Here is a 25,058-nt window from a genome sequence, read left to right on the forward strand (position 1 = left end):
GAGGAAACAGTCATAAAGCCACTGAACCAAGAAATCAGAACTCACTGAAAAATGATTTCTGGTGGAAAAAAAATATGACTTTAAAAAACTCACTTCCTAACCCACTCCAGGTGGAGTTATCTCTGCACCTGGGGTCCTTCTAGTGCTCTACACAAGCTCACTGGGCGAAAGAAAGTTCTTTCTTTACCCCCTGGTCCTCCATCCAGGGAGTGATGCTCACTGAGGAAGGGAACTACCTTTAACGTATCAGCAACTACCTCTAACTTATGAGCAACACCAGCCGGGGTTGCTGGCGCCTGCTAGTCAGTGGGTCCTCATGGCCGACAGCTTTACTGAATGCATGTCAGTTATCTAGATGGCAGGCTTCTGACTGAAGGTAGCTGGGACAGGCTGAGCTGGATAAGAGTTCAATCATTAAGCCGCAGAACAAGTGAGCAAATTAGCCAGGTACACAGAATTCCTGAGTGTCCAGGAAAAGAAAGAATACTGGCATGGACATGTGAAAAATGCCCAACATTCTCACGTAATCACTACAACGTGAGGAAGAGGGAGGAGGGAAAGCTACGTAACTATAGAGAGGCGTCTCTTTTACGAGCATACACACCACCTGAAGATCTCATTAAAAAAAAAAAAATTAATAAAATAAAATAAAAGTGCAGGCTCAGCTTCACTGGGCGGGGCTTTCGCATCAGCAAGTCTAACAGTTTCACGGTGTGCCCACAGACCACACTTTCAGTAGCAAAGTTCTGTTGTTATTGCTATTGTTTTCAACTTTTTAAAAACTGAAGCATAGTCAATTTACAACACTGGTGTTTTCTGTTTTGACTGAAGTATAACTGACCCACAGCACTATGTTAATTTCAGGTGCCCACAGAGTGACTCAACATTTCCATACAAAACAAGCACCCTGATAAGCTGAGCTAGCATCTGTCACTATACAAAGTTATTACACTATTACTGACTATACTCCCCATGCTGTGCACATTTCCTCTTTTTTTTTAATATTGTTTTATTTGGGGCTGCACTGGGTCTTTGATGCTGTGCTCGGGCTTTCTCTAGTTGCGCTGTGCAGGCTTCTCACGGCGGTGGCTTCTCTTGTGAAGCACGGGCTCTAGGAGCGCAGGCTTCAGTCATTGCCGCGTGTGGGCTCAGTAGTGGTGGCACAGGCTTGGCTGTCCTGTGGCACGTGGAACCTTCCCAGGCCAGGGATCAAACCCGCGTCCCCTGCATTGGCAGGTGGGTTCCTAACTCTGGACCACCGGGGAAGTCTAACTCATTTATTTTTAGAACTAAAAGTCTGTACCTCCTAATCTCCCTCACCTATGTCATTCACATCCCCACACTCTTGCCCTCCTCCAGCAACCACCTGTTTATTCTCTGCATGCGAAGCAAAGTTGTATAGTAAATACTGTATCCTGTGTTTGCAGCTGAAGAAGCTGATGGTCAGGGACAGGAGGATACTTTTACCAGCAAGCAGAGGTGGAATGTGAAATCAGGTCACCTGATCCCAAACTTAGAGCTTTTTTTTACTAGACCATATCACTATCCTCCTGAACTAAATATCCAGGACCATGAAGACATATAGCTTTCCCGCATCCCTCAAGTTAGCCCTCCCGCCAGCTCTGCCATGTAACGTAGAGGGAAGAGGGAAAGCTAGAAATAGAAGCTATGGGAGAATCAAGCCAGCCAGATGCTCGTGTTAAGAACTTAAACCATTCAATCCTTCAGCTAAGGCTCCTTAAGAAGGATCAAACAAACTGTGTGTGAGTGAGTGTGTGAGTGTGTGAGTGTGTGTGTCCTACTCTTTGCGAACCCATGGAGCATAGCCCACCAGGCTCCTCTCTCCATGGAATTTCCCAGGCAAGAATACTGGAGGGAACTTCCCTGGCAGTTTAGGGGCTAAGACTCTGTACTCCTAATGCAGGTGGCCCTGGTTCGATCCCTGGTGGGGAAACTAGATCCCATATGCTGCAACTAAGAGTTCACATGCCACAGCTAAAGATCCTGCATGCTGCAATGAACATGGAAGATTCCAAAGCTGCAACCCAGACCCAGTGCACCCAAATAAATAAAACTAATAAATATTAAAAAAAAAAAAAGAAGAAGAAGAATACTGGCATGGGTTCCATTTCCTCTTCCAAAGGATCTTTCTGACCCAGGGATCAAACCAGTGTCTCTTGGGATTCTTTACCACTGTGCCACCTGGAACAAATTTTAGGGGCTCCTAGATGCTTGCTCCTTCACTAATGAAAGACCACGGGAAAGTGTAATCAATCAAGTGTAAAAAAAAAAAAAAAAACAAGAAAAATTCTCAGTGATATGGGAATTACCAGGGCCATACAGCACACAGAACTAAATTAATTCCTAACAGACAGCCAGTCCTCCGTGTTCTGGGCTGCAGTGCTCAGACCTCAGCTGGCAAAGTCATTGAGTGGTCAGCTCTGCCCACTTCACACCTTAAGAGCGACACTGATGAACAGGAGCCCACCTACAGGAGGGTAACAAGGAAAGAACAAAAACACCAGGCCAGGAACAGTCAATGGAACACAGAAGACCTGTCCAAGAGAGGTGCAGGTTGAGACGTAAGCCCCATTTGCCTTGATCTATCTTCCCAAAGGGGGATGAGACCTGTTTTCTGAGGCAGAATTCACCACCTGTTCTTCCAGCTGAAGCAAACAGTTCACCGCTGACAAGCGTCAGGGGTGGCATTCGCCCCTAAACCTTCTAACTCCAGATCCCACATTCTTTCCACCAGCCCAAGCTGCTTCCCTGTGGAGCCACCACCCCGGCCTGTACGGGAGGTCGGCACTAGAGGAAGACAGATCTCAGTTTCAAATAAGAAAGGTGGTTTTCTAGTCAGAGCCATCCAAAGGCAGACTATGCAGTAGCGTGAGAGGACAGGGCACCTAATACAAATCCTGTCGGCAGAGAGGTTCAATCAGAGGCTAATCGCTCAGCAGGAACACTGCGAAGGGAATCTGGGTACTGGATGGGTGTCTGTGTGAGATGAACCTGCCAACCCTCAGAAATGAGTTCATCTCTTCCTGCTGGATTTTTCTCTAACGCTTCATTTGTACACGGCTTGCCTTTTATCAGCTACTTGTACGTGTGTGTGTCATCTGCACTGAACTGTGTGCCCTTGTAGCGTCTCATCCATCTTTCTACCTCTTAGTGTGCCTGAGACTATAGCCGGGAAACCAAGGAAATGTACGTGCCTTCTCTGTGCTGGGCGCTCTGCTAGGCACTTTACACGTGTCGCTTTATTCTACAGCCTCACAAGAACCCTAAGAGGTATTGTTCTTACTCTGTGTTTATAGATGGGGAAACGGACTCAGGGAGGATAACTGCCAAGGTATTGCTGGTGAGTGGTGAACCGGCACTCAGTTTGGAAATCTTCTACCTACACCATCATGCTACCTTCCTCCTAAAAGGAACTCAACAAACGTCTGCTGACTTGAGCCAGACACCTTAAAAACAGGCCAGTACTATATCCAGCTAGGTCTCTTGTTGTTTCCTGTTGCTATGCTCAAATTTGCCTTCTAATTATAACCATCCATCCTCAAAGGAGGAAAGGAAATGGCAACCCACTCCAGTATTCTTGCCTGGAAAATCTCAATCCATGGGGTTGCAGAAGAGTCGGACACGACTTGGGTGACTAAGCAACAAATCCTCAAAGCGACCAATATAAAGTTGTCAATTTTTGGATATCCTCTTTCTTTTTTTAAAGACAGTGGCAGAGCACAAAACAACTCTGGGTAAGAGGATCAAGTTTTCACAAACTTCTCCTATGCAAAGAAATCTCTCAAGACCCCAAGAACCCCAGTCTCCTCCCCGCAGGCCAGAACTCCATCTCAGGACTCTGGACCACTGCAAACATCAGGCCCTGGCTTTCTGCCCCAGAAGTATATGGCTCAAACACATCTTCACAAGCTCCTCTCCAGAACCTAGCTCTCTACACTCACACCCAACTCAGAACAACTCAGAACTTCCTTGAGCAAAATACTCCAGCTCAAAGGTCCTCACGTTTAGCTAAACTTCCAAACAAAATCTATCTTGAATTTCAAATCACACTAGAAACCCACTGGCAGGCACTTTAAAAATATTTAATCTTCCCGCCCAATAGGGAAAAAAAAATTTTTTTTTGTAATTTGAATCAAAGGTGCCAGCATGTTTGAAGAGCCAATGCATAAGGCCTCTCTGACACTCCATCTGTCTTAAGAAATAAACCAAAGCCAATCTGGCCAACCATCTCTTTAAACAAGAAACTTAAGCAGCACCAGGGGAAATCCCCATTGCTCAATTCCCTGGGTGGGTTTCAGGTTTTCCATCCCTGGCCCTTTGGGATAGGCGCTCCTGCTGGCACATGTACCATTAAGACGCTGTACTTTTCAACCTGACATCTTGATTACAGAGGACCAAAAAGCCATGATCACTATAAATTTAACTTATGAAGATGTCTTCCCACGTGCTCACATTTTAGAGCAACTTTATTAAACATGAGAGAGCCACCTTGGCTCCAGCAATGAACAGGACTTAATGAAGATCTACTTCCCATGAGCGTCTGGCCTATCTGCCTCCAGACATTTTCAACTGAACCCAAATGAACCTATAAATGAACTGATTTGCATCCATAAATCCAAGAGAAATATACCAGTGTAGGCGGAGGTATCCAACCTGCCATTTCCCAATCTCATGTAAGTCTCTTGTTAAACTAAAAATATGATCCTTTCAACAGTCAGGTTTCATTTTTATTAAAAGGGGAAAACAGAGAAATCTGAGCCACATAGGGTAGCTTATTTCATAACTAGTTACAATGTCTTAAGAAGAAAACAATGTTTGCTATATGATCATCTTTCTTAAGGAGAAAACCAACCAGGCACTGTTTAAAAAAGATCTAAGCTGGGGAGATTTCTGTCAGTTCACCCGCACCGCAATTCTGGTTCCCATCCAGTTCTCAGTGAAAGAACTTTTCCACTTGACAACTGAACCCAAGAAGTTTGATCAAGGGGTTGGATGGGGTGGGAGATGGGAGGGAGGTTCAGGAAGGAGAGGACATATGTGACCTATGGCTGATTCATATTGATGTATGGCAGAAACCAACACAACATTGTAAAGCAATTATCCTCCAATTAAAAATAAAATTTTTAAAAAGTTTGATCAATAACAACTTTATCAGTAAAGGATAGTTTACTTACTCAATATTTACAATGTGCCACACTCTTTCTTATATTATCTTAGCTAATCCACACCATAGTCATGTAAGATGAATACTATTTCCACTTAATAGAAAAGGAAAAATGACAATATTTAAGTGCCTTGGATGTATCTGTTTTCTCTATATTCCCAGTACTAAGCTCCTCATGTTAAGCATGGGACCTAAGACACAGTTTAAGAGCAAGCCACATGCCTAAGAATCAATACATAACTAAAGAAAACGAAAAGAAATTTGGAAAAAAAAAAAAAAAAAATGTAATCCAAACTTTGCTCTATGCCCCTAACTAAAACCACTTATTGGAACATACTTGCCTGATGCAAATTATTGACTTGAACTGCAGAGGTTTGTTTCAAAGAACCATTTGTCATCTTTCTAATATGTACGTCACAAAAATAACATCCACGTTTGGTTACACACTTCACAGGGCAGGGCCTAGTCCTGTCTCACTTCTTTTTCCCCCGATTCAGCACCACACCTTGCACAGGTGGGTGTTTAATGAGCTAAGCGATGACAAAGGTCATGATGAGGCCTGCAGCCAGCACAGGAGTAAACAGAACACAAGATACCCATGGCCACCGGCAGACCTGGTCTCTGCGACGAGTTACATCCTCTCTCCAGCCTCGGTTTCCTCTCCAGACAATAGGATTAACAGAACATACCCCCAAGGCTGTTTGCATTCATTTAACAAATACTTACTGAGCATAAATACTACCTGCAAGCACCGTGCAGTCCAGTGGACACAGTAATGAACATGACTAACATATCCTGTCTCATGGAGCTCAGTCTCAAGGAAATATCATGAGACTCATGAGGAAAAAGGAGTTTCACAAATGTCAAAGGACTCAGTTAGGAAGTACTGCCCCTCCTCTGTGTTTCCAAACTTGATTAATGGCATCACCATCCACCCACTGTCTGAGCTGTCAACTTAGGAATCACCTTCAACTCCTCCCTCTCCTTCATCGTGCCCACAGTTGTGATCAAGCACCAGCCTTCTGATTCTCCTTCAGAAAAGTCTCTGATGTTTATTACTTCCTGTCAGGTCCTCCATGCTTCTCTAGGCCCTTTGTTCCCACCTGGAGTCTCCTTGTAATAATGGCTGCCATTGATTGGTCACTGTATGGCAGGCATTCTACTAAGAACTTTACATGCATATCATAAATTAATCCAATAAGGTAGATACTAGTACCCCTACTGATAAGAGGAGGAATCTGAGGTACAGAGTGACCTGCCTAAGACACGGTTCATGATGAAGCTAGCTCAAATGCACTGTCCATGAGATTCACCCTGACCCTTTACTGGACTCCTGCCCCCGGTCCCTTCCTGGTCAGCGGACATTCCTTCCTTTATTGATACTGCTCTTTCAGAAATCCAAGCTGACCGATCTCTTCTGCTTTAAGACAGCCAATGCTCCTGACCATCTCCAGGTCAAAGTCTCAAGGCTACAGGTCACTCCCAAGGGTTACCCATCTGCTCTCCTGCCCCACAGACTCCCACTAGGGGATGCTCTCACTTGGGGCTCCCCAATCCCCTTGCTGATCACTTCACATTTCTGTCCTCAACCAAGCTGCTTTTGCCCTTCGCCCTCCAGACAAGAGTCTTCGGTGTTCTTTCCTCCCTCCTTTCCCACTCTTCCTCCTCTCTCCTCCTCATCCTCTCTCTCACACACAAACTAAAAAAACAAAAAAAACAAAAAAAACACACACATACACACACCACCACACACAACTTCCAAAAGGAGGGCAGGCACAGTGTATTTTCATCTCTTCCAAGTCCCAGCTCAGTTCGAGTCAATCAGTGACTAAATGAATGACAGGTTGTGGTGTTAACACCTCATAGCACTGCCCCTATAAGCAAATACAACCTTTCCCCCAGAGGACACTAAAAAGAAGGGGAGATAGCTCCTGTCCTCTCAGGTAAACTCAAGAAAGCAGACTGCTTTCCAAAATGTTCTCACAGCTGGCTGAGCCTGGTAGTCTCATAGTTGGCTGGCAATCTCTCTCCAAGCCTCCTGCAAGCCAATTCAATCACCTCTAGAACTGCAGAAACAAAACTAGCTCCAGACCGAAAGACCACAGGAGACCTGCCCTCTCAGATGGGAGATGATGTAAACTAATGCCCTCCTCCGCCCAGCAATGGGCAAAGCCCTCCCCAAATGCAGACTGGTCAAAACACCGACTCACTACCTCTGTGAACAACAGAGGATCCTGAATGAGGGAGAGTCATGAAAGAAAAATGCTAAAGACAGCAAAATCTAACCCTGCTTTCCAACTCCGGAACTACAACTGGAGTCCAAGCTGCAAATGCCCAGCTGCCTCTGCCCTCACCCGTCTCCCCTCTCCCATTCTCACCTGCCCCCCCCCCCCCCCAACAGGTCTATTTTCCAAAGAGAGAGGCCCGATGGTGTTTTTAAAATGATGTGAATGATTAGGACAGCCATAATTACCCTCCAACAGTTTTCCATCCACTTGGAATAAAATCTAAACTCTTCACCAGGAAGTTCAAAGTCCACTCCACACCCACTTGCATTATACCACTCTCTTCAGTCACTGTATTCCACAAACAGAGGTCTTCTGTTGCTTAAAAGAGGCTGATCTCTGGGCCTTTTCCACTGCTGTCTGCTTGCGTGGAAGGCTTCTCCCCTAGACTTCTACAGAACTAGTAGCTTCTCAAGGTTCAGTTCAAACTTGACCTTTTCCAAGAGGACTTCCCTGACCACCTTATCTAAAGTGGCACCCCTTCCTACCCATCACTCCCAATCCCTTTTGGTTTTTTTTTTTAGCACTTTCCACCACTAGACAATATTTTCTTCACCTATATTCCTGTCTTCTCCCTCATGAGAGTGGAAGCTGGTTCTGTTCACCCTCTGAATACCATGCATGTAGTAAGCCCCCCAAAAGAATTTCCAGACTATCTGTTGACTATCATCAGCAAAGGAGTATCCTCAGGACGCGTTATTCTGCTCCTCTGTTAGAATGATGAAAACATCTAATTAACCCCTACTATATGCTGGGCACTGTAAATCCACGATCTTCCTTTCAGAGGTAAATTCACTAGCTCAAGGTCACAAAGCTAGTGACTTGCAGATTTCTCAGTTAAATACTTGTTTGTAAAGCTCCTAAACCCCTCTCACCTTTCCCGCTTCTCAGGGGAAGGGTTGTCATGCTATGGTTCATCCTCCTATTGCCATAACAACGACAAAAATCAAATATTTCTAAATTGCTTCATAGTTATTAAAGCATTTTTACATTCACTTGACTTAAGAGGAATACAAACCACTTGCCCAGAAAGCCACACAACAGTAAGTAAAGTGCCTCAGAGTTCAACAGCCCCGCCCAGAACCACAGTAGTGGGGACTGGGGGAGGAGTCAGGGCCAATGGAGGCAAGGAATCCTTATTTCTGGCACACAGGGATCGCGAAGCGGTGAGTCACCGGGTGAAGGCTTGCGCTACGTGAAACTCTGATAAAGCAACAAGAAGTGAATCACAAGAGCTGGAAGGCACTTTAGGCCTACAGAGGGCAAACCCTGGCTGATGGATGGGGGAAATGAGGCTCAAGAAGAAAAGTAACTTGCTCAAGTTCACTCAGCAAGTGAACAGAACTGGAACCAGAGTCTCTTCTCCCCCAGTTCCCTTTCCTCTCCATTTAGGCTTCTCAAGGAGATTTCTGAGTCAGGAGATGGGGAGAGACCAGGGACAGCTCATGGACTCCACAGAGGAATCGGGAGAGAGCAGGGGTGGGACCAGGAAGGACACAAGTGTTGGGATGGAGGGCTGAAAGGAGCCAAGGAGGCGACGGCAGTATCTGCGAAGGGCGGGGGGGGGGGGGGGGGGGGGGGGGGGAGGTGAGGGCAGGCAAGAGGGAGGAGGAAAAGGCGGAAGAGAAAGAACAGAGTGCAAGCGGAAGAAGAGGAAGAAGAGCTGTGAAATTAGGGTCTGAAGGGGCCTGGCAGAGTGCGGAGAGCCTGAGACGAGAGGGCTGGAATGACAGTGTGATGATGCAGGAGTCCAAGGCTCCGGGAGACACTGAAGGCAGTCGGATGGGGAGGGGTCCCGGAACCAGAAAGGCAAGGAAGGGAGTCTGACAAGGTAAGAAAGAGTTCCAGGATCCGAGCAAACACTGGAGCAAGTCTGACGAAGGTGGAGTCCGGCCAAGGGAGTCTGAGGGGGCCCGGCCGACTCACCGCGCTTGTTTTTAGTGCCGTGCTTCTTGGCAGCCGTCAGCTCCTGCTCGATCTTCTTCTCCAGGAATTCCTGCTTCTTACTTAGCATCTCCTCTGTGTCCCGAAGCCTCTGGATGGCCTCCTGGGGGGTCGGGCCGCCCTTGCCGGCCTTACCCCCTCCAGCCCCGAACAGCTTCCCGAACACCGACATGGTTGCTGCTAGCCGCGCCGGCCTACGCCGTCCGCTCCGGCTCGGCTCGGCTCGGGCGCCCGCTCCTCTCCCCGCCGCTCCCTGCCGTCGCAGGCCTCTCCTCCACCTCCGCCCCGCAGCTGGGCCCGGCCGCGCCACCTCCCACAGGCCCCCACGCCCGGCCCGGCAGGCGTCAGGGAAACACGCCGCTGACTACAACTCCCGGTGGGCAACGCGCCGGCCGTGCTTCAAAGCTAATGGAAGGAGGCGCGCTGCATGCCGGGAGGCTATAGTCTTCCGGCTGAAGACACTCGGCGGCGCGTCTTTTTGGTCTAGCTAGGATCAAAGGGCGGGGTGGCATGCTGGGAAATGTAGTCTCCTTGAAACTAATTTTGTTGGGAGGGGGTAGAAAAACAGGAGGAGAAGTAAGAATATTTTATAAAACAGTAATTAACGTTATGCACTTTCTATGATCCAAGCATTGTGAAGTGCTTTACTTGGATTATCACATTTAATTATCACAAGCTTGTGTGAGATAATACTCTTACTATTTTTAGTTCAGTTCAGTTCAGTCGCTTAGTCTCTTTGCGACCCCATGAAGGGCAGCACACCAGGCCTCCCTGTCCATCACCAACTCCCGGAGGCCACCCAAACCCATGTCCATTGTGTCGGTGATGCCATCCAACCGTCTCATCCTCTGTCGTACCCTTCTCCTGCCCTCAATCTTTCCCAGCATCAGGGTCTTTTCAAATGAATCAGCTCTCCGCATCAGGTGGCCAAAGTATTGGGATTTCAGCTTCAACATCAGTCCCTCCAATGAACACCCAGGACTGATCTCCTTTAGGACTTACTATTTTGTAGGTGGGTAACAGTGTTGGCACCCCACTCCAGTACTCTTGCCTGGAAAATCCCATGGACGGAGGAGCCTGGTAGGCTGCACTCTATGGGGTCACTAAGAGTCGGACACGACTGAGTGACTTCACTTTCACTTTTCACTTTCATGCATTGGAGAAGGAAATGGCAACCCACTCCAGTGTTCTTGCCTGGAGAGTCCCAGGGACGGGGGAGCCTGGTGGGCTGCCATCTACGGGGTCACACAGAGTTGGACACGACTGAAGCAACTTAGCAGCAGCAGCAGCAGCAAGACTCACGTTTCCCTGATGCCTCAGTAGTAAAGAATCCACCTGCTAAACAACAGACAAGGCCGATCACTGGTTAGAGAAGATCCCCTGGAGGAGGAAATGGCAACCTACTCTAGCATTCTTGCCTGGAGAATCCCATGGACAGAAGATCCTGGTGGGCTACGGTCCAAGGAGTTCGCAAACATTTGGGTACAACTTAGCAACTGAACAGCAACAACCAAGACTCAGAAATTGAGTGACTGACTAGTTTAACTTACTAGCCATGTCTTCACGTATGCTGTTCCTCTACCTGCAATGCCTTTCTATGCTTTATTCACCTAAGTGATTCTTTGAAACCTAGTAGAGGCTAACAGCAAAGCTGGACTGCAAAGGTTCAGAACCCTCCTTGAATACTTACTTGGACACTTTACCTCCCTTCCTCTGTGTGCGTGCCTTTCCAAAACTGTTAACTGGAGATAACAACAGGACCACCTCTGAGCTTGTGTAAGATAGGGTGTGTTAGATGCTTACTTAGCATAGGCCTAGCACAGTACATGCTCAGAAATGTGTATTTTATTCTAGGTCATCATTATGCTGCTGCTGCTGCTACTAAGTCGCTTCAGTCGTGTCTGACTCTGTGCGACCCCAGAGATGGCAGCCCACCAGGCTCCCCCGTCCCTGGGATTCTCCAGGCAAGAACACTGGAGTGGGTTGCCATTTCCTTCTCCAATGCGTGAAAGTGAAGTCGCTCAGTCGTGTCCGACTCTTCGTGAACCCATGGACTGCAGCCTACAGGCTCCTCTGTCCATGGGATTTGCCAGGCAAGAGTACTGTTATGCACAATAGCAATTAAACCAGAAGAAGACTCAAAACTTTCAAAAGTAGCAGAAGTATTGAGGGTTGTTTTTATTTTTTTGCCCATTCATTACAAAGGCCAACTGGTTATGGGTTCACATATCATTGTTTTCCTCTGTCTGTTACTGTCAAGAATCACTTCTCTGTGTATTAGCAGTGAGTCTAGTAGCCAATATTTCCCTCAAGCCCACCAATCTAATTTGCTGCTTCCAGTCTTTTGCATTAGTAAACCAGTTCTGAGTAAACCTGTTCTGAATGAGGAACTGAAGTGCTCGCCTATGAAGAAAAACTTCTTTTTTTTTTTTTAATCACTTGCTGGACTCTGTTGCCTAGGAACAGAGTTTCAGATAAATGAGAGCTTAATGGAACTTCTCTATTATTTCACACATGAGTCTTGTCTCCTCCCCAGACTATTATCTACATATAGACAAAAACAAGCTTTGAATGTGGTCCTTCATGTTTTGTTGCTGTAATCTGCTACAACCCCAGCCTCCACCTACAGGTAACTATTCCCAGAGGATGAGAAAGTCCATCTCACCCAACTTTCTAGGTTGGAAACACTTTTTCAAATGTAAGAGACATGCTAGAATTGTCAAGAATTCTCAGCAACATAAATTGTGAAACATAAGCCAGACTTGAGTTTGTTTTTTAATTGAGACATTGCAGTATTTTAACGAGCTTTGCCAGTTGTAAAGAATCTGCCAGCAATTCAGGTGACATGGGTTTGATCCCTGGGTCTGGAAGATCCCCTGCAGAAGGAAATGGCAACACACTTGAGTATTCTTGCCTGGGAAACCCCAGGGACAGAGGAGCCTAGTGGGCTACAGTGCATCAGGTCACAAAAGAGTCAGACACTATTGAGCGACTAAACAACAACGACAATATTTTTATCAAAATAAAAAACAGAAACAGGGAAGTTTCCGTCAAGTCATCTAATGAGTAGAGCAACCCCTCCATATCTAAGCAATCAGCCTCTCCCCTCTTAGCTAAGTCATGCTGCAACCAGACACACAGGTAGCAAACACTTGCTGGGTTTGAGCCATGACCCAGAGAATATATGAACGAGCAGACTCTGTAGACCTCACCACCACCAGTCTCATATTGCTGTGGGGAAAACCATGGATGCCATCAGAGCCCCTCATGTCATAACTCTGGGAGCCCAGAAAAACATCTTGGGGATATGATAGCAGAACACTTAATCTTTAATACCAACCACAATCAATTGGTGTGGGTCACTCAGGTTATTGGGTTGAGAAGAAGTCTGAGTCTGCTTCAGGATATTTTGTAAAAATATGCTGAGATCAATTCATTATGTCTGCCTAGTGTGTTTGAGATGGGAGGTGGTGACATGGGCAAGGTAGCTGCCATCATGGCTGAGGATTCAACTGCCTTGGTAGAGATTCTCAGGGCAATACTGGGCTTCCCTAGTCTTCATTTTTTCTGGTCTCTGGTCTCTTGGGCAAATGCATAGCTTTTTCAAACTGAGGCTGACTGTTATTGATCTCAGAGGGAGAGCAGTGAGCAGTGAGCAGTCCTGAAGAGAGATCTTAGTTCCCTGCCCAGAAACTGAACTGGGTAACCTGGATGAAAACCCAGGAATCCTATCCATTAGACCACCAGGGACTAGAGGCTAGAAGCAAAGGGCCCTAACTCTTTACCAAGCTTGAAAGCAAGACTATTTCAAGGAGGCAAAAAACTGTGAAAATAGGAAAGTTTATTATTAGAGACATAGCATAACATGTGGGAGAGCGCACAGAGAAACAGTTTAAGACAGAAGCAAGGCAGAAATACGTACTCAGAGAGAAAGGATATGGGCCTTCTCTCCAAAGAGGAGGAGCACAGTAAGTCAGAAGCTAGGCAGGTACATACACCCACAGGTGTCCGGAACGAGGAGCGCAGTAAAAAGGTCATTTAAATCACTCATATAGGGAAGGTCCCTGGTGGTCCAGTGGCTAAGATTCTGTGCTCCCAATGCAGGGAGCGTAAGTTGGATCCCTGATCAGGGAACTAGATCCCACATTGCCATAACTAAGAGTACGCATGCCGTAACTAAAGATGATGGCATGCCACAATGTAGACCCGGCACAGCCAAATAAATATTCAAGTCACTTATATAAGACGGTGCTTCAAGGTCTTTGTTTACATTTGGCCAATTATCTTGTTTCCTTCTTCACACCTAACTGGTTGACGCACCCTCCCCAAGATGCATACACAAATTTTCTCTAAGATGTATCCTACCTCAAAACACTTTGGGCACATGCCCACATTTATTATGGGTGGGATTGCCTCCCTTTTCAACCCCCCAAAAGCCTTCCTGCGCATGTGCAGATAGGGAAGTCTTCTTTGACCTCAGGAGTGGGCACTCTATCTCTACTTAAGCAAAGCTCAGCTTCTGACACTAGCTTTGTCCTTGGAGTGTCTGGCTGAGAACAAACTTTGAATTTAACTCTGCTTAACAAACACCAACTGTCCAGCCCAGGGGCCCATCCACCTCCTACCTCAGTATTAGCTCATTAAGAACTATGTGAAAAGAATGGGCCACCTGACTTGCAATCACTTGAATAGCTTGCATATATTATGCTGACTGAAAGAAATTAGACACAAAAGCCTGTGTGATTCCATTTACACAAAGTAGAAAAACAGGCAAAGCAAAACCTACACTTGGCCTTTTCAAGATGGCCACCAGAGATAGGGCCATCCTCCTTCCATGCCCCTCTGCGGGCTCCTTTGTTGGAACCTCTGACCTACGGTGACATTGTGTGTCTGGTGCATAAGGCCCTGGATCTCACAGACCAGAGGGACACACATTCCCATGCCTCGTGCTGGCGACACTGTCTGCCTGAGGGTCTCTGCCTTCAGCCTCAGAGCCCACCTTTTAGTCCCATGTTCTGGATGCCTGCGCTGGCCCTCAGTGCTCCTGAAGCTCCCGAACGTCCCATGACCAGTGGCAGCTCTTGGGTCATTAATATTCACGCCGAACAATGCCTTGGCAGCCACTCTGCCAAGCAGGTTGCCCTGTGGGTCTCCTTTCCGAAGAGAATCTGTTTTAAAGTTCAAGTGTACGTTCCTCAATTCAGAGTGGGAGTCAAGCGACCGCTATGGTGAGCTGCCAGCGTGGTTTCAGGTGGTTCGGGGGGACTAGGTGCCCATGAATAACAATGTGAGGGAGTCAGATTTAGGTCAGGGTTTTTTTTTGGGGGGTCTGGGATTGCTCTTTGAAAATATCTTCAGCACAAGAAAAAAAACAATTTGTGACTACGTATGGTGACATATACTGTGGATGGTGACTGCAGCCATGAAATTAAAAGATTATTGCTCCTTAGAAGAAAAGCTATGACGAACCTAGACAGCGTATTAAAAAGCAGAGACATCACTTTGCTGACAAAGATCCGTCTAGTCAAAGTTATGTTTTTCCCAGTAGTCATGTATGGATGTGAAGTTGGACCATAAAGAAGATGGAGCACCGGAGACTTGATGCCTTTGAATTGTGGTGCTGAAGAAGACTCTTGAGAGTCCCTTGGACTGCAAGGAGATCAAACCAGTCAATCCTAAAGGAAATCAGTCCTGAATATTCATTGGAAGGACTGGTGCTGAAGCTGAAACTCCAATACTTTGGCCACCTGCTGCAAAGAGCCAACTCATTAGAAAAGACCCTGATGCTGGGAAAGACTGAGGCACGATGAGAAGGAGGCGACAGAGTATGAGATGGTTGGATGGCATCACCAACCATGAAAGTCAGGGAAGCCAACCCCCAAACTCCTCCTTCCCCAGTGAATATTCCACCCCTTCACTTGTAGGCCCCTCGTAACCAGATTGCCAAAGAGGCTTAGGGCAGCAGTTCTTCACCTGTCTGCCCCCTCTGCCTCTGAGAGTATATCTTTGCTTAAATAAACTTTCACTTTACTTTCTTAACTTCTCTGCTTGTCTCCGAATTCTTTCCCAACAAAGAACCTCAGGCTTGCCGGAGTCACTATGATCCTTCAGGTCAGGAGAGCTGGATCTGAACTTAGTGAGCCTGAGAAGACCCTTCCCCTCTCTGGGCTTCAGTTCACTCTCTGTGATTCAACACAATGAAGTTGGGCCTTGACCTCCTGCCTCAGCTTCTGTGACGAACCATACGCCAGCCACCCTTGGCCAGTCGAGGGGGTCACCCCCACACCTGATGCAGAACTGCTAAACTCCGTGACACCAACCCCCTCCAGGTCCTGAGAACCCGCAGGGCACTTGCTGGCAACGCTGGGGGTTGGGAGCATCTGCAGCTGCTACTGTCACTCCCTCCTCCCCAGGGGTGATAAAATCAGTCCAACCGGTTCTCCTGGACCAGGCAGGATACCTGCTCTGTCAACTGAGACTTCCAAGCCACCGCCTTTTCATTTGTCCCAGATATTCTCAGCTCCCTTTTAAGACAAAGGAAAGAGCCCTTCATATCAGACATTACCTCCCAGCTCTCTCTCAGCCTACATGGAGGATTCTTACTGGGGAAACTTGGCCTCTGTGAGGTGGGAGGAGGGGATTGTGGAGGGGACCTTGTTTTCTCAGAGTATCTCAACAAATATTGATCAAGCAATTCCAGGGAAGTTCTGGGCACTGTAGATATACCAGTGAACAAAACAGACAAAAGTCCTTGAACTTGTGGGCTTCTAATGAGGGGAACAGACAATAAAGGAATGTCTAATATAATGTCAAAGATGAATAAAAATGAAGCAGGGTAAGGGACCAGAGAATAATGGGAGTGGGTGGGGTTTATTTTAAACAGATTGGCCAGGGAAGACCTCTCTGCAGAAATGACTTTCGGACAACAGTGAATAGAGGGAAGGAGCCAGCTATAGGAAAATCTGGGGAAAGAGCATTCTAGAAAGAGGCACCAAGGCAGAAACTGTTAGGGGAAGCACACTGACTGAAACCACTCACTCTGGCCAGGCACCATAGTAACCATTTGCATGAGTTGTTTTATGACAGGAGGTGCTGGTAAGGAACACGGAACTAATAAGCCACCACCAACTGGAGAGTTGTCACTCTGCTTATTTAACTTATATGCAGAGTACATCATGAGAAACTCTGGGCTGGAGGAAGCACAAGCTGGAATCAAGATTGCCAGGAGAAATATCAATAACCTCAGATATGCAGATGACACCACCCTTAGGCAGACAGTGAAGAGGAACTAAAAAGCCTCTTGATGAAAGTGAAAGAGGAGAGTGAACAAGTTGACTTAAAGCTCAACATTCAGAAAACGAAGATCATGGCATCTGGTCCCATCAATTCATGGGAAATAGATGGGGGAACAGTGGAAACAGTGTTAGACTTTATTTTTCTGGGCTCCAAAATCACTACAGATGGTGACTGCAGCCATGAAATGAAAAGATGCTTACTCCTTGGAAAGAAAGTTATGACCAACCTAGACAGCATATTGAAAAGCAGAGACATTACTTTGCCAACAAAGGTCCGTCTAGTCAAGGCTATGGTTTTTCCAGTGGTCATGTATGGATGTGAGAGTTGGACTGTGAAGAAAGTTGAGTGCTGAAGAATTGATGCTTTTGAACTGTGGTGTTGGAGAAGAGTCTTGAGAGTCCCTTGGACTGCAAGGAGATCCAACCAGTCCATTTTGAAGGAGATCAGCCCTGGGATTTCTTTGGAAGGAATGATGCTAAAGCTGAAACTCCAGTACTTTGGCCACCTCATGCGAAGAGTTGACTCATTGGAAAAGACTCTGATGCTGGGAGGGATTGGGGGCAAGAGGAGAAGGGGACGACAGAGGATGAGATGGCTGGATGGCATCACCAACTCGATGAACATGAGTTTGAGTAGACTCCGGGAGTTGGTGATGGACAGGGAGGCTGCAATTCACGGGGTCGCAAAGAGTCAGACACGACTGAGCAAATGAACTGAACTGAACCGGAGAGTTCAGGAAAGATCAAAAGGAGACACCGCATGTCCGACCATATCCCAGAATCCTTCTCTCTGGCATCTATCTAGGCTGAACAAGGCGTGCACCACCAGGAAGGGCTCTGAGTCAGAATGATTGGCTAAAGACAACCTGGAAATGAATCCCATCATAAAATCCGAGACTGCAAGTGGCAAAGCTGTTCTCCTGGGTTCCCTTACCCTACTGCTCTCCACCCGGGAGTCCTTTCCCAATAAAATCTCTTGTTTTGTCAGCACATGTGTCTCCTTGGACAATTCATTTCCGAGTGTTAGACAAGAGCCCAGTTTTTGGGCCCTGGAAGGGGTCCACCTTCCTGCAACAAAACCAGTTTATATGAGAGAGGAACAGCTAGAGGGCAGGTGTGGCTGGAGTGGAGTGAAAGAAGAAGAGTGGTAGGGGACAAGGTCTGCATCATAGAACCTGGAAATCTACAGGGAAAACCGTAGAGTTCATTCTGGATGGGATTGGAAGCCATTGGAGGGTTTTCAACAGGAAAGCACCATAATCTGATCAGGCTCTAGAAAGATCACTTGGGCTCTTGTGGTCAAACTGGTGGGGATCGTGGTGGGGAAAGAGAGAAAGCAGATGATGCCAGAGAGAAGGCTGATGATACAGTCATCCATGCAGGAGAGGCTGGTGGCCTGGAGAGGATAGTGTGGCTGAGCTCTGATTGGAGCCTCAGAGAAGTGGTTCTAAAAATAATCATCTCATCAGAGCTGGCAAGACCTTTAGAAATCCTCAGACTAGGCAGGAGCTCTGGAGTCTATCAGTCCTAGACTGGAGACCCAGCTCTACACATTCCAGCAGTGAGTCCTTGGGCAAGCTGCTATACCTCTCTGAGCCTTTGTTTCCCCACCTGTAAAATGGATATGACAGGAGAGCTTGCTTCCAAGGGGTGTCTTAAGGACTCCAGTAACATGCAAATAAGGTACAGAGCACAGGGTGTGGCGCTTAGTAACCAGTCAGTAAAGCCATGACTGAACTCCCCACGTTTATTGATAGAGAAACTGAGGGTAGCTCTGGCTTAGAGAAAACTGGAAGAGGAAGAAAGATTTCCAGGGTTCCTCAAAGTCACATGTGTGTGTGCTTAGTCGTCTAGTCATGTCTGACTCTTTTTGACCCCATGGACTGTAGCCCGCAAGGCTCCTCTGTCCACGGAATTCTCCAGGCAAGAATACTGGAGTGGGTTGCCATTCCCTTCTCCAGGGGATCTTTCCAACCCAGGGATCAAACCTAGGTCTCCTGCATTGCAGGCAGATTCTTTACATCTGAGCCACCAGGGTCAAAGTCATATACCCAGAGTCTATAAATAAGATGAATGAGTAAAGTGGGCCAGGAACATGAAAAATCATGTGGCCCTGCCTGGCCATCTTGCTTTTCCACTTTTGAGACACATGTAACATAAGTGCTCACCTGAAAGGGTGAGCTCCACTTGACTGCTGCCCCTTAGGGCCAGATACCCCATTTTTCTTTTCTTTTCTTTTTTTGGCTGTGCTTTGCGGCTTGAGGGCTCTTAGTTCCCCAACCAGGGATTGAACCCACATCCTCAGCAGTGAAAGTGCAGAGTCCGTTAACCAGTGGGTTTCAGGGGAATTCCCTCCCATTTTTTAAAAGAACTCAGAAACTTGGATTTTTATGTGAAATCTCCCAAATTTAAATTATATTTTCTAATCACTTCTGGAGTACAGGAATGCAGTAAATTTTTATATTATTTGTCTTGCTGTTGGCTAGGCCTCCTACATAATGTTGAAGTCATAACAGCAGGCACCATGGTCTTGTTCCTGACACAGAGGGAATGCCTCTTACTTTTCATGATTGTAGGTCTCGAATTTCATAACATTTTTTCCAAACACTGTGAAAGTCAAAGTCTATCAGCCTTTAGGCTGCCAGTTTGTGATCTCTGTTTTAGCTCAATTTTCTGAGTTGCAACAAAAATCTCATTGGGTAGGTGCTATTAATAGCATTCTTCCCATTTGACATATGAGGACCCCAAGGTTCAGAGAGGTGAAGTAACTTGCCAGTTACACAGCTGGGAAGAGGCAGCGCCAGGATTCAAACCCAGATCTGCCTGATGCCACAATCTGGATTTGACAACCCTGGATGCCAAGGTTAGTTCCTCTTTCTACTACACCCTGTCCTACAGAAGCTCTGTCATCAACTTTGAGTGACCCTTGACCGTGGGCCTTCCCCTCTCTGGGCCCGTCTCCCATATGCCAACCTAGGACAGATTTAGCTACGAGAACCCCAATATTGCCCCAGCCTCCTCACCTGCAGTCCAACTCCACATCTTTTAAGTATTAGACCTGATCTTAATATGGCCCTTGTTTGGGGGCCTGGCTCTGCCACTTACTGCTGTGTGACTTGGGGCTGCCTAACCTTGCCTCATCCTAGCTGTAAAATGTGATTAAAAGTAGCACTCACCTTAAAGTGCTTAGGGCACACCAGGCATGATGTAAGTGCCTAGTCAACTTTAGTCCTCATGATTATTGATAAATGCATGCGTGCGTACATTGACAGGAAAAAAAGAGAAGTATAATTAAACAGTTGTATTAAGATGGAGATGTGGTTGTTGACATTTTTTACTATAACTGTTACAATTTTTTTAAAAATGTTTAATGCCACCCATGATGCTTTCATTATAGAGAATAGAGAATATATTCATTGTAGAGAGTAAAATTCCTTAAGCCAACATCCAAGGCTCTCTCTGATTTGACATTGACCCATATTTCAATTGACCCATCAGTAGAGCAGAGTGGCTAAGCATACATGGAAGCAGGCCCCCCAGCTTGAATCCCAACTCTGACTTCCTGTGTGTATTTGGGCACAAAACTCTGCCTCTCTGGACCTTTGTTACCTCATCTGTGAAATAAGGAAAGTGACAATTCTCACCTGATGGGGCTGAACTGATGTGACACAGAAGGGTTACAACACAGCTTCCATCACATGGAGGTTTGAAGCAATTAGTGATTATCGTGACTGACCCATTTCCCCCAAATCTCTGTCACCCTGGACCACACACCAGCCCCAGGGCTCAATCACTGTCACACCTCAATGTCTTTGCTCATGCCCTGCTCTGCCTGACATGCCTTCTTCTATCTACCCATATATCAAACACTCTGTGTCAAAGGCTACTTCCTCCTCTGAGACTTCCTGTCCCCACCAGTCCCTCCCCTGGCCCTTCTGACGGCTGGGCCAGGTACACTTACTGCCCTCACCCCCTCTGCTGTGCAAGGCTGCCTCACTCATCCCTCCCACCGCATCACACCCTCTCCTGAGGATGTGGGGAAGTCAGCCCTGCTCTGAGCTCCAGCCGCAGGCCCACACACAGATGTCTGAGGGATGTCCTCTTCAGGGAAACTCCGTGATTAGATTGTGCCCGACAGTCGTCTCGAATCCCGTCCTGTCTCATCTCGAGCCTCAGAGGCCTCTCCTGCACCTGAGGCAATGTGGCCCAGCAAGCTGGTGGTGAAGATAAATAAGAAAGCACCGGTCAAGGCCCCTTTTCTCTACCCCTGCCTCCCAGGGAGCCTGGTGTGCTTGCCCCCTGCTAGCTGGAGACGGGGAAGGCAATGCTGGACGCGAGGGTGAAGTGAAGCTGCTCAGTCGTGTCCGACTCTTTGCGACCCCATGGAGCCCTACCAGGGTCCCTACCCGGATCCTCTGTCCATGGGACTTTCCAGGCAATAGTACTGGAGTGGATTGCCATTTCCTTCTCCAGGGGATCTTCCCGACCCAGGGATCGAACCCAGGTCTCCCGCATTGTAGACAGACGCTTTACTGTCTAAGCCACCAGGGAAGATGGTTCTCTGGCTCTGGTTAGAGTTTCTGATCACAGAGGGTTTTAGGCTAAGACCCAGGATTCTGCGTTTTCAAAAGTGAGTTATAAACCCCTTCCTCAGGGGGGTTTCCATGGGTCATGATCTAAAATAACTGTTCTGGATGCATCAAACCTCTCTGTGGCTATTGGGGCAGGATAGTTGTGAGTGAGGAGCCAAGGGACCCCTCAGCCCCTACGTGCTTTGGAGGGGGCGCTGCTGCCACCTAGGAGCTAAGAAATAAACTGCCAAAGGTAGGGCCTGAGTCACTTTTGATAAAAAAACATTTATTGAGCACTTGTTCAGTGCTGAGCACTATGCCAAATTCTTTGCACACTTCATCATACTGGATCCTGATGACAGCCCTATGAGGTAGTACTGTCATAAGCCCCATTGTACAGACACGGAATGTGGGGCTCGGAGAGGGGAAGTGACTTACCCAAGGTCACACAGCAAGTAAGTGTCAGTGCTTGGATCTGAAGCCAGATCTGGCTGATAGCTCCACTCTAACCATGACACTCGAGTGCCTCCTACATGCCTACATTACAGAGTCATCTGGGGATGCTGGGAGGAACTGCATGTGAAAAGGTTCACCAGATAAGGGCTCTAACCATCTCAGGCCTCAGCAGCTTAGTTAGAGGCTGCCCCTTGGCAGCCTAGAGGAAGGGTGGATGGGACGGCCCCGTCTTCCCTCTTAGGCAGCCCGACCACCAGCCTGGACCAGCCAGACCCTGGGCTGCTCAAGCTCAGCTGCCTCGGATCCCAGAATGGTGCAGGGCTTCCCAGCAGGACAGGGGACACAGAGAGGCGGCCTTGGGCCGGGGTTTACAGATGATGTTCCAAAAGGACTTTGACCAATGGCTCACTTCCACTGGGAAGGCTCTCTGGTCTGCTCCCAGTGGCTCTGGACCTAAAGATGAGCATCAGGCAGGACGCAGGAGCAAACATCATGGGCCCATCACTCCGAGGCCTGGATGTAGACAGGCACAGCGAGCATGGCACACGAGCCCTCAGCCCCTGCCTGCAGCTCTGCCAGCGCCAGGTTGGAGCCCAGGCCCTCGGCATGCCCAGGCACTACCAGTTCAGGTTCGCCCCCCACCGTACCCCCCACTACGATAGACAGCACGGCATCTGGCTCTGAGAAGGGCGGCTTGCCTGGGGCGGCCTCGGGCATGGGCCCGGCCCCTGTGTCCTTCAGCTCCTCCAGCCCGAGCGGGTCAGGCAGGGGGGTCACCACCTTGTGCCCACCGCCGCTGCCGCTGCGGGGGGCTGCCCGCCTCCGGGGGGGCCGCCGGGCTTGCAGGTCCTTGTCCTTTTGGGGGCCGAGGCGGCAGCGGTGGTCCTTGAGGTATTTGTGGCGGGAAAAGCCCTTGGCGCAGCCAGCGCAGCGGAACTTGTAGTTGCCCGTGTGGGCACGCTGGTGCTCAGCGAGGTGGGCGCGGCGGCTGAAGGACTTACTGCACAGGGCACACTTGTGGAGCTTCATGCCTGGGGAGAGAGGGGAAGGCCGTGAGAGGCGCCCAGACTCTTCACCCTACACGGCTGCCTCGGCACTTGGGAGTAAAACCCAGTTTCTCAGCTTGCCCTGTGAGCAGGGGTGTGACCTGGGCCCTGCTCCCACCAGTTGTAGCTCCCACCTTCCCCCCGCCACTTCTCCTGTGCTAGCCTCCTGCCTCTGAGCCTCTCCGTGTGCTCTTTCCCTCTGCCGGAACAGCAAGCTCAGCCCCCACACTGAGGCTGACTTTGCCAGGTCGCCATCATCTCTCCCCTCTCTGGCTGGCCTGCCTCACCCTGGCCCCCTCACACCACTCACTCCCCACAGAGCACCTAGAGAGGTCTTGGTAAAACTCCTCCACGACACTCCCCTGCTCCAGACCCTCCAGTGATTCCTCAAGTTTCCCACGGAGCTGCGTGTGGCTGACCAGCCGCTTCTCCTCTCAGCCCCTTCCGCTCCTCTCACTTGCTCTCTGAGCTCTAGGCCCCCTGCCCACCGTTCCTCATCTCAAACACTCCCCAGTCTCTTCCCTGCCTCAAGGCTTCACCCCTGCTGCTCCCTCACCCTGGAAGCCATTTCCTGGCTCTTTTCATCTCTCAGACTCAGCTTTTCTGTCACCTCCTCCAAGAAGTCCTCCCTGACACCCACTTCTTTTATTCTCTGCCCTCTCACTCTGCTTATTTCCATCTTTGAACTCAGCATATTTTAGTGTAATATACTTATCTGTTTGCTGTTCATTTTTTATCTCTGCCACTAAATACTAAGCTTCCCAGGAGAGTGGGGTGTGGCTCTGCCTGGCTCCCTCATGGCACCCCCAGTGCCTGACACGTGGTAGATTCTCAGCTATCACTCACTGGGTCAATCACTGGTGCCTCCATGGCCACTGTGAAGTCAACTCCATCCCACACACAGCTTGTGCCACGGCCCCCTCAGTTTCCCTAGAATGCCGGCTCAGAGAGGGGGCAGAAACTTGCCTGAGGTCACCCAGCAGGACAGTGGTAATGCCAAGAATCCAACCTAGCCTCTTTGTCTCTAAATCCTCAATCTACTCTCCCAGATTTCAAACTAGATCCTTTCTGGAAACCAGTGGCTGTTCATCAGGGGTGACTTTACTACCCAGGGATTTCTTGGCTTGTCCCCTGGAGGCAGAAATGCTGCTAAACAATCTACAGTGCCCAGGGCAGATATCCACGACAAAGAATTATTCAAAAGAGCAATAGTGCTGACACTGAGAAACTGTGTTCCAGAGCAAATGGTACATGGATGTGGGAAGCCAGCCAAGCTGCTCCAGGGCAGCAGCAATCTTATGGGGAGCTCCGTGGAGCCCCTTGGAAACTGAGGAGTGACGTGAAGACCCCTACTCCACATCCCAGCTGCCCTTCTCTGCTGAGGGGACCAAGGAACCCGTCTGGCCTTATCTTGGACCCACTGAGAATCGGATCTCCCTCCCACATGACCCCATCTCTATCACAGGGGGTGCTTCTCTGATACAGTCATCTCATGAGTCAGCTCCCTTCTCCACCTGGAGGCTGTGGCTGACTCACCTCTGTGCACCCTGAGGACCCAAACGTAGGCGGGGCTCATGGGAGCAAGAGTCTGCTGGCTAGAAGGTGTCAGGCAGGGATACTAAGTCTCATGAGGCATGCCCGCTCTTTCCAGGGTCCTGCCCAGGGGGCTCGAGCTGAACCAGACTTTCCCAGCAGGTGCAGGAGCAACTTACCGGAGTGAGAGAGGATATGAGCCTTCAGCTTGTCTGGCCGATTGAACTCCTTACTGCAGCCCGTGTGTGTCCTAGAACCCAAAACACTGGTCAGGGGAGCGCGCTAAGCCCAGGCCTCTCTTGTTGGCCACTCTGCTAGCCCTCATCTACCCTGGGGGCTGGGCAGGGAAGCAGGGCGGGAAGTGAGGCAGCCAGGCAGGACCCGGGACAGGACAAAAGGTGAGTGGGCCTCGCGCCCTCAGCCCCGGGCCCCTTCCACCCCACAGCTGGTAAACCTGCCCCTCCTACCCAGGGTCGTCTCTACTCACGAGAAGGGGCATTTGTATTTCTTGAATGGCTCATGGATCAACATGTGTCTCTTCAGTTTGTCCTTGCGGTTGAATGCAGACTCGCACACTGAGCATTTGTAGGGCTTCTCACCTGCAGGAGGAAACCCCGTTGGGGGGACCCAGGGTGCCCTGAGAGGGAGTCTGAATTTGGGGCACAGGGGTCCCCACCAGATGGCAGCAACTCCTTTAGAGAGGTGGCCTGGGGAAGACCTCTCTCTCCTTCCTCAGGACTTTG

General features: G+C 48.6%; 2 protein-coding genes and 1 long non-coding RNA gene across 6 annotated transcripts in view; 1 reads left to right on the plus strand and 2 right to left on the minus strand.

Moving 5' to 3' along the window:
* CHMP4B (charged multivesicular body protein 4B) overlaps positions 1-9,745 on the minus strand; it is a 44,830-nt gene extending 35,085 nt beyond the window's left edge. The window contains exon 1 of the mRNA XM_027558775.1: positions 9,397-9,745. Within this exon, the coding sequence (XP_027414576.1) occupies positions 9,397-9,586 (190 nt within the window). The 5' untranslated portion in view covers positions 9,587-9,745. The remainder of the gene's footprint in view (positions 1-9,396) is intronic.
* Positions 9,068-12,173, plus strand: LOC113903109. Its single transcript, XR_003514020.1, has 2 exons — positions 9,068-9,301; positions 11,269-12,173. It is a non-coding gene; the product is annotated as an uncharacterized LOC113903109 (long non-coding RNA).
* A 9,372-nt stretch (positions 12,174-21,545) lies between these two features.
* ZNF341 (zinc finger protein 341) overlaps positions 21,546-25,058 on the minus strand; it is a 40,047-nt gene continuing 36,534 nt past the window's right edge. For 3 of the 4 annotated variants that reach the window (XM_027558776.1, XM_027558778.1, XM_027558779.1), the window contains 3 exons: positions 24,803-24,914; positions 24,495-24,565; positions 21,546-22,767 (listed from right to left, as the gene is read on the minus strand). In XM_027558776.1, the coding sequence (XP_027414577.1) occupies positions 22,238-22,767; positions 24,495-24,565; positions 24,803-24,914 (713 nt within the window). In that variant the 3' untranslated portion in view covers positions 21,546-22,237. The remainder of the gene's footprint in view (positions 22,768-24,494; positions 24,566-24,802; positions 24,915-25,058) is intronic. The other variant, XM_027558777.1, reaches the window with a different exon arrangement.

This window comes from Bos indicus x Bos taurus, chromosome 13, assembly GCF_003369695.1.
Source record: "Bos indicus x Bos taurus breed Angus x Brahman F1 hybrid chromosome 13, Bos_hybrid_MaternalHap_v2.0, whole genome shotgun sequence".
NCBI lineage: Eukaryota > Metazoa > Chordata > Mammalia > Artiodactyla > Bovidae > Bos > Bos indicus x Bos taurus.